We start from the raw sequence: 8478 nt of genomic DNA, 5'->3' as shown, positions 1-8478 counted from the left end.
ACTTTGTGGCGGGGGAGGACGGTTACAGATCCCCTGCTGCGTGGCTCTGTGATCCTGCATAAGGACCGCCGCTTAAGATCTGTAACTGCCCTCCCCCGCCACAAAGTCACAGAGCAACCCACCCCCCACCACATAACATGAAAACAACCTCCCAGACTAACCAGGGTAACTAGTCACTGCATCACTGCACTGTGTATGTGCCCTGCTGCTGTGCCTGCCCCCACCTATGTACCCTGCCAAAGGTGACTGTCCTGTCCAATTACCAACCCCCTTTCCCCTCCTCCTCCAAAAGAACATGATTGAAACAGTAGTTAACAGAAACATATTTTTTATTATCAACTACACATGGAACTGGGAGGTGAAACTTGGACGGGGGCTTGTGTCAGGCGGGAAGGAAAGAACTTTTCAAATTTTGGGGAATGAGAGCCTTCTGCTACTAGAGCTCTCTGCAGGGGTGGAGTGAGAGTTAGCAGGGACTCTGCCGCCTCTCCTTCTTTGCACTTTGGGTGAGGTGGGTATGGGACTTGGTGGTGGGGGAGGGCGGTTAGAGATGGACTGCAGCGGGGCTCTGTCCTCCTGCCTCCATTCCTGTAGAACATCCACAAGGCGCCGGAGCGTGTCTGTTTGCTCCCTCAGTAGTCCAAGCAGCGTTTGAGTCGCCTGCTGGTCTTCCTGCCGCCACCTCTCCTCCCAATCCATGTTTGCTTGGTGCATTTGGGTCAATTTCTCCCGCCACTGGGTCTGCTGTGCTGCCTGGGCTTGGGAACAGGCCATAAGCTCAGAGAACATGTCCTCCCGTGTCCTCTTCTTCCTACGCCTAATCCGCGCTAGCCTCTGGGAGTGTGATGCCAGGCTAGGTTGTGAGACAGTCGCAGATGGGGCTGTGGAAATGGGAAAAAGGGAGTGAATTCCTCAGAAAGATAAATGTAGTTGTGAACAAAGAACATAGTCTTTCTCTGTGAACAAGACCATGCACAGCACCTATCACATGCGCACTCAGCACAAGGTCGAATTCTCGGCCTTCGCATTCAGTGCCTTGGGTCTTGCACAGCACATTTGAGAAGCGGGGCAGCACAACGGAATTTCTGTTGCAGGCAGACATGGTAAGCCGTAGACTTGTGGCAGTTTAAAACTTTTATATTACCACTGGCCTCATTTCACATTTAAAGCAATGTCAGTCCCTGCTGCCAGCAATCCGGCAAGCGGGAACTCTGCCCCTGTCCCACCCCCTCGCGGCTGTCCCCGGGAACGATCCCTTTCGGCTGCCCCTCTCCCGCCTCCACCGCGTGGCTGCAAACCAGCGGTTACAGTTCTGTAAAGGAACGAGCAAGCAGTCCCAACACTAACATTCCCCTACCTAATTCAAAGCAGGTCACCATGGGCGACATCACCCTGATGAGGATCTCTGAGAGCGAGAGAGAGAGAATGCTCCGGGAAAGCCTCCAAAGACCAGGGCCGTATGCTGCCCTGCTGTGCAGAGCAATGATTCCTGAGTACTTGATAGTCTCGTGGCGCGGCAACGTGTCGTACTTCGGAGGACCCAGTAAGGCCGCTCTCCCCAGGAACCTCATGCAACGGCTTTCCAATTACCTCCAGGAGAGCTTCATAGAGATGTCCCAGGAGGATTACTGCTCTATCCCCGGACATATAGACCGCATTTTACTGTAGCTGCAGTAGCAGGGAATAAACAGTAGAGCGGCTTGTGCAGGACAATCACGGAAAACCGGACATTGCTAGATTTTTTTTTCAAAACTTGCACTGCCCATGACTAAACCGTTAAGTGCCTAGGGCACAGTAATCATGAACAACCCATTCTTTTAATTGTTAATATTCCTGTTCTGTTAAAAATAAATGTTTAGATGTTTACAACACTTACTGGCTGATCCTTCCCCAGATTCTGTGTCCGGGGTAACGGCTGGGGACGCTTCGTAGGGGATCTCTGTAAGGGTGATGAAGAGATCCTGGCTGTCGGGGAAATCAGCGTTGTGAGCGCTGCCGACTGCCTCGCCCTCCTCATCTCCTTCCTCATCTTCCCCGTCCCCTAACATGTCCGAGGAACCGGCCGTGGAGACTATCCCATCCTCAGAGTCCACGGTCAGTGGTGGGGTAGTGGTGGCGGCCGCACCGAGGATGGAGTGCAGTGCCTCGTAGAAACGGGATGTCTGGGGATGGGATCCGGAGCGTCCGTTTGTCTCTTTGGTCTTCTGGTAGCCTTGTCTCAGCTCCTTGATTTTCACGCGGCACTGCGTTGCATCCCGGCTGTATCCTCTCTCTGACATGTCTTTAGAGATCTTCTCATAGATCTTTGCATTCCGTTTCTTGGAGCGCAGCTCAGAAAGCACAGCGATGAGATCCAAGACTTCCCGATCAGTCCATGCTGGGGCCCTCTTTCTATTCACAGACTGCATGGCCATCACTGCTGGAGAGCTCTGCATCGTTGCCAGTGCTGCTGTGATCGCCACGATGTCCAGACAGGAAATGAGATTCAAACTGGCCAGACAGGAAAAGGAATTCAAATTCAAATTTTCCCGGGGCTTTTCCTGTGTGGCTGGTCAGAGCATCCGAGCTCGTACTGCTGTCCAGAGCGTCAACAGAGTGGTGCACTGTGGGATAGCTCCCGGAGCTATTAGCGTCGATTTCCATCCACACCTAGCCTAATTCGACATGGCCATGTCGAATTTAGCGCTACTCCCCTCGTCGGGGAGGAGTACAGAAGTCGAATTAAAGAGACCTCTATGTCGAACTAAATAGCATCGCAGTGTGGACGGGTGCAGGGTTAATTCGATGTAACGGCGCTAACTTCGACATAAACACCTAGTGTAGACCAGGCCTGAGAAGCTGCAGGTTGGCAGAACTCCTGCACGGGTGTGTGTGGTATTGTCTTTTCTCTTGGGCTAAGTTTGCCCTCTGGTGGTTAAAGTTGGCACTAAGACTCAGTAGCCCTCTCCAAACCCAGTTCTCTTCATTGCTCTACTGTGGGGTTGCCCCAGTTTTTCCGTAGGAGGGCCCTGTTGCCAATATGACAGTTTCATAAGATTCCTGCAGATGCAATAAGAGCCTCCTCAGACTATCATATGAGATGTCACTCGGTGGTGGCGATTCTTTAGGACACCCCTTTGTATTGTGGAGATGGACATGAAGTAACGTACTGTGCTCCAGGAGGTGCTAGGCATGGCTCAGCCTTCCTAGCTGAGAAGGAGCTGCATGGGTGAGTTCCAGCAGAAGTCCAGTCCAGTGCAGAAGCTGCAATACAGAGATTTGTGGGATGAATGATGGGAACCAGTGGACTCAGGGAAGAATCCTTTAACTCTAACAGGGAAAATGAGGGGCATCCAATGGGGAAAACATTACTCAAAGCAAAAGCCTGTTTTGCCTGCAGTCTTACGTGATGCCCAGATCCCAGATGTACACAGAATACTTCCAGTAGCTGACCCTATTTGGTATGCTGAGAGGGATAGCATGTAGGACTGATTTACGTGGTGTGTATCCTTCCATTGTCACAGTGCAGCAAAAGAAAATATAATAACCCTTAATAACCGAAAGAAAGATGACATAATAGTAAGAATAACTTGTCGAAACATTCATGCTTGTGCAGTAGATTAAAGGCTTATGGCCTTCTGTAGGCTGCAACCACTAGAATGTGTTATGATCTCTGTCTCTGAGATACTTTAGAGATGTCAGATGGTATCTTATGCAGAAGGGTTGCGCCAGTGTACTTCAGCAAGGCTGACATTCCATCCAGTAGAGGGAGGTGGTGATAGGACACATTGTGGGAGAATAAACAGAAAGATGGGCAAACATGTAAAAAGTAAGCACACAACAACTGACATAGTAACACAGAGCACCTTTCATCTACAGATCCCAAAGAGCTCTGCAAACTTTACCAACTAGATAAACCACAGAGAAATAATTTCACCAATCACTTAATTGGAGACATCTCGGTTGTAGTATGCAGCATTGCCCCCAAACACAATGGAGTAGAGCTGGTTGGGAATATTTTGACTAAACATTTTTTGGGGTGTGTGTGTCAGCAAATGGCAATTCATAAAAACTAAAACTTTTTGCCAAAAAAGATCAGGGTGTTTTTTTTTTTTTTTTTTACTCAAGCATTTGTTTGAAAAATGTTTCAATATTGTTAAAATGTTGAGTTTTGACATTTTTTAAAAGAAAAAGTCCAGTTTTCTGGTTCAAAATGACTTTTTGTTTAAAAATTTAAGCTAATTTGTAAGCTAATTTGGTTAAAAAAAAAAAAGACAAACCTTAAAATGGTCAAAATAAAAATGAAATCTTTTTTGAAATTATCAAATAAAAATGTTTCAACTGACCTGAACTTGAAAATTTTGCAAACCAAAAATAAAGAGAAAATTTCAGATTTTGATTTTTCACCCCTAGTTGGGAGGAGAAATTTCTTTTTGAAATCTTGAAAATTTTAATCGGACAGAAAAAATTGTTTCCCCACCCAGCTCTACTTATTATGCAATTTAAGTCAGGAAGCGAAAAATACAGGAGCAGATTCTAGAACTATTTAACCTAGGGTATGTCTATTCTACGAGAGTAGTTCAATTTTACTTAAATCGAATTTGTGGAACCGATATTATAAAGTCGAACGTGTGTATCCACACTAAGGACAGTAATTAGACTTTGTGAGTCCACATTAACGGGGCAAGCGTCAACATTGGAAGCGGTGCACTGTGGGCAGCTATCCCACAGTTCCCGCAGTCCCCGCTGCCCATTGGAATTCTGGGTCAAGCCCCCAATGCCTGCTGGGGCAAAAAAGGTGTCGAGGGTGGTTTTGGATAACTGTCGTTATCCAATCGTCACTCCCACCCTCCCTCCCTGAAAGCGCCGGCGGGAAATCAGTTCGCGCACTTTTCTGGTGAGTGACAGCGTGGATGCCACAGCACCGCGAGCATGGAGCCTGCTGGGACCATCGCTGCAGTTATGGCCGTTGTCAACACCTCGCACCTTATCATCCACCTTTCCAGAGGCAGATGCTGAGAAATCGGGCGAGGAGGCTACGGCAGCACGGTGAGGACATTAAGTCTGAGAGGGGCATAAACCTCTCACAAAGCACGGGACCACGCGCCGTGAACATCATGGTGGCAATGGGTCATGTTGATGCTGTGGAACGGCGATTCTGGGCCCGGGAAACAAGCACGGACTGGTGGGACCGCATAGTGCTGCAGGTCTGGGATGAATCACAGTGGCTGCGAAACTTTCGGATGCGGAAGGGAACTTTTCTGGAACTTTGTGAGTTGCTGTCCCCTGCCCTGAAGCGCAAGGACACCCGGATGCGAGCAGCCCTGACTGTCCAGAAGCGAGTGGCCATAGCCCTGTGGAAGCTTGCAACGCCAGACAGCTACCGGTCAGTCGCGAACCACTTTGGCGTAGGCAAATCTACCGTGGGGGTTGCTGTGATGCAAGTAGCCAACGCAATCATTGAGCTACTGCTCTCAAAGGTAGTGACCCTTGGAAACGTGCAGGTCATCATAGATGGCTTCACCGCAATGGGATTCCCAAACTGCGGTGGGGCTATAGATGGAACTCACATCCCTATCCTGGGACCGGACCACCAGGCCAGCCAGTACATTAACCGAAAGGGCTACTTTTCAATGGTGCTGCAAGCACTGGTGGACCATGTTTTACAAACATCAACGTCGGATGGCCAGGCGAAGTTCATGACGCTCGTGTTTTCAGGAACTCTGGTCTGTTTAGACGGCTGCAGGAAGGTATTTACTTCCCGGACCACAAAATAACTGTTGGGGATGTGGAGATGCCTATAGTGATCCTCGGGGACCCAGCCTACCCGCTAATGCCCTGGCTCATGAAGCCCTATACAGGCGCCCTGGACACTGAAAAAGAACTGTTCAACTACCGGCTGAGCAAGTGCAGAATGGTGGTGGAGTGTGCTTTTGGCCGTCTCAAGGGGAGATGGAGAAGCTTACTGACTCGCTCTGATCTCAGCGAAACCAATATCCCCGTTGTTATTGCAGCTTGCTGTGTGCTCCGCAATCTCAGAGAGCAAGGGGGAGACGTTTATGGCAGGGTGGGAGGTTGAGGCAAATAGCCTGGCTGCTGATTACGCCCAGCCAGACAGCCGTACAATTAGAAGAGCACAGCGGTACGCGCTGTGCATCTGGGAGGCTTTGAAAGCTAGGTTCCTCAGTGAGCAGGGTAACCTCTGACTATTACATTTGTTTAAAGAGAAGCTGAACCTGCCCCCGTTCCTTTACCCAGTTAATGTTGACTATCCTCTCCAGTTAATACCCCGTTCACCCCCTTCCAACACACGTTTAAAAATAAAATAAATGGAACTTTGTTAATGAACACCGTTTTCTTTATTACTTTTCGGGACTCTGTGTGTGGGGGCTATGTGACTTTGTGGCGGGGGAGGATGGTTACAGATCCCCTGCTGCATGGTTCTGTGATCCAGGCTAAGGACCGCTGCATAAGATCTCTAACCGCCCTCCCCCGCCACAAAGTCACATAGCCCCCTCCTCCCCCCCCCCCACACACAGAACATGAAAACCACCTCCCAGACTGACCAGGGTGCCTAGTGACTGCAATGTGTGTGTGACCTTCTGCTGAACCTGCCCCTGTGTCTGTACCCTGGTAAAGGTGACTGTCCTCTCCAATTACCAACCCCCTCCCCCCCCCACTTCAAACACACTCTCCTCTAAAAGAACATGACCGAAACAGTAATTAACAGAAATGTATTTTTTATTAGCAACTACACAGTTAGGGGATGACATTGAGACGGGGGCTTGGGTGAGGTGCTTTTGGAGTGAAGGAAAGGACTTATCAAAACTTTGGGAATGAGAGCCGTCTGGTACTTGAGCAGTCTGCAGGGGTGGAGTGACAGTTTTCACGGCCCCTGCCGCCCCTCCTTCTTGGGACTTTGGGTGAGGGGGGTATGGGACTTTGTGGCGGGGAAGGGCGGTTAGAGAGAGACTGCAGCGGGACTCTGTCCTCCTGCCTCCGGTCCTGCAGAACATCCACAAGGCACCGGAGCATGTCCGTTTGCTCCCTCATTAGTCCAAGCAGCGTTAGAGTCGCCTGCTGGTCTTCCTGCCGCCACCTCTCCTCCCGTTTGCTGTGTGATCACTGGTATTGTGACAAGTTCTCCCTCCACTGGGTCTGCTGGGCCGCCTCAGCTCGGGAGCAGCCCATAAGTTCTGAGAACATATCATCCCGTGTCCTTTTCTTTCTCCACCTAATCTGCGCCAGCCTCTGGGAGGGGGATGCCGGGGTAGGTTGGGAGACAGTCACAGCTGTGGGATGGGAAAAAGGGAGTGAATTCCTCACACAGATACATTTTTGTGAACAATGAACATAGTCTTTCTCTGTGAACAAGACCATGCACAGTACCTATCACATATGCACTCAGGACAAGGTCGAACCTGCCCCCGTTTCTTTATCCACTTACTGTTGACTATCCTCTCCAGCTACATACCCCATTCACCCTGTCCCTCCCCTTCCAACACACATTTAAAAATAAAATAAATGGAACTTTGTTAATGAACACCGTTTTCTTTATTACGGATTTCGCGGTAAAGTGTTGAAACTGGGACGCAGACTGTGGTGGGGAGCGGGCGTAGTGATGGAAAGAACGCTTCTAAACTCGAGGAATGATAGGCTCCTGCTCCTAGAGCGGTCCACGGTGGCGGACTGGTTGTTTCAACGGAGCCTGCCACCCCTCCTTTTCGGGACTCTGTGTGTGGGGGCTATCTGACTTTGTGGCGGGGGAGGACGGTTACAGATCCCCTGCTGCGTGGCTCTGTGATTCAGGATAAGGACCGCTGCACCTCTATTTCCTCATTTCCTGAATAAGGGCTGTCTAAGGGCTCATAAGGGCTGAATTTCGCTGTCTAAGGGCTCATGCGATCAGGCCCTTAGACAGCGATTAGACAGTTTGTTTGTGTGTGTGAGGGGGGTCCTTATCCTTATGCAGCGGGCAACTGCACCTCTATTTCCTCTCCACAGTCCACCAACGGTGCCCATTCTAGGCTCCCAGCTCCTCAGATATCACTTCTCTTGGGCAGAGACATGCCCCCCTCCCTGTCCTGAGAGGGGTTTTTCCAGGCTGCCCAGTTACCTGCCTACACTGTGTTATTCCCAGACTGTCTAGGTAGGCCAACATCTGCGCTTTGCTTTCTCCTCAGAAGCCACAAACAGTGTCATTGCCCCCCGTTATAAGTTACCACACAGCTCTTTCTAAGCAAGCACAGCCATCCTTAAGGCAGAAGCATTACAGAGAAAACATATAAATAAAACTCAACAAGAGTTCCTAAGTCTCATGCTAAAAACTTATCGGAAATCACCCATCAGTCTTACGGGGCCTCAGGAGGCTGCTATCCTTCTAACCCTTTGGACAAAAGGTCCTGTCCATTTGCTGGATAAGAATGAAGGCCCTGAGTCAGTTTAAACTCAGGCGGTTTATCCAAACCTCCTTTCTTTGTTGGTCCCTGGAGAATCCAG

General features: G+C 49.7%; 1 protein-coding gene across 1 annotated transcript; it reads right to left on the bottom strand.

Moving 5' to 3' along the window:
- Positions 1-330: 330 nt before the first annotated feature.
- LOC128842431 (uncharacterized) lies at positions 331-2112 on the bottom strand. Its single transcript, XM_054038435.1, has 2 exons — positions 1877-2112; positions 331-881 (listed from the first exon to the last, which is right to left on the bottom strand). The coding sequence occupies exons 1-2, from the start codon at positions 2046-2048 to the stop codon at positions 406-408; spliced, it is 648 nt and encodes a 215-aa protein (XP_053894410.1). The 5' UTR covers positions 2049-2112; the 3' UTR covers positions 331-405.
- Between the last annotated feature and the right edge of the window lie 6366 nt (positions 2113-8478).

Source organism: Malaclemys terrapin, chromosome 8 (genome assembly GCF_027887155.1).
Source record: "Malaclemys terrapin pileata isolate rMalTer1 chromosome 8, rMalTer1.hap1, whole genome shotgun sequence".
Lineage (NCBI taxonomy): Eukaryota > Metazoa > Chordata > Testudines > Emydidae > Malaclemys > Malaclemys terrapin.
This window is presented reverse-complemented; position numbering and strand designations above follow the sequence as displayed.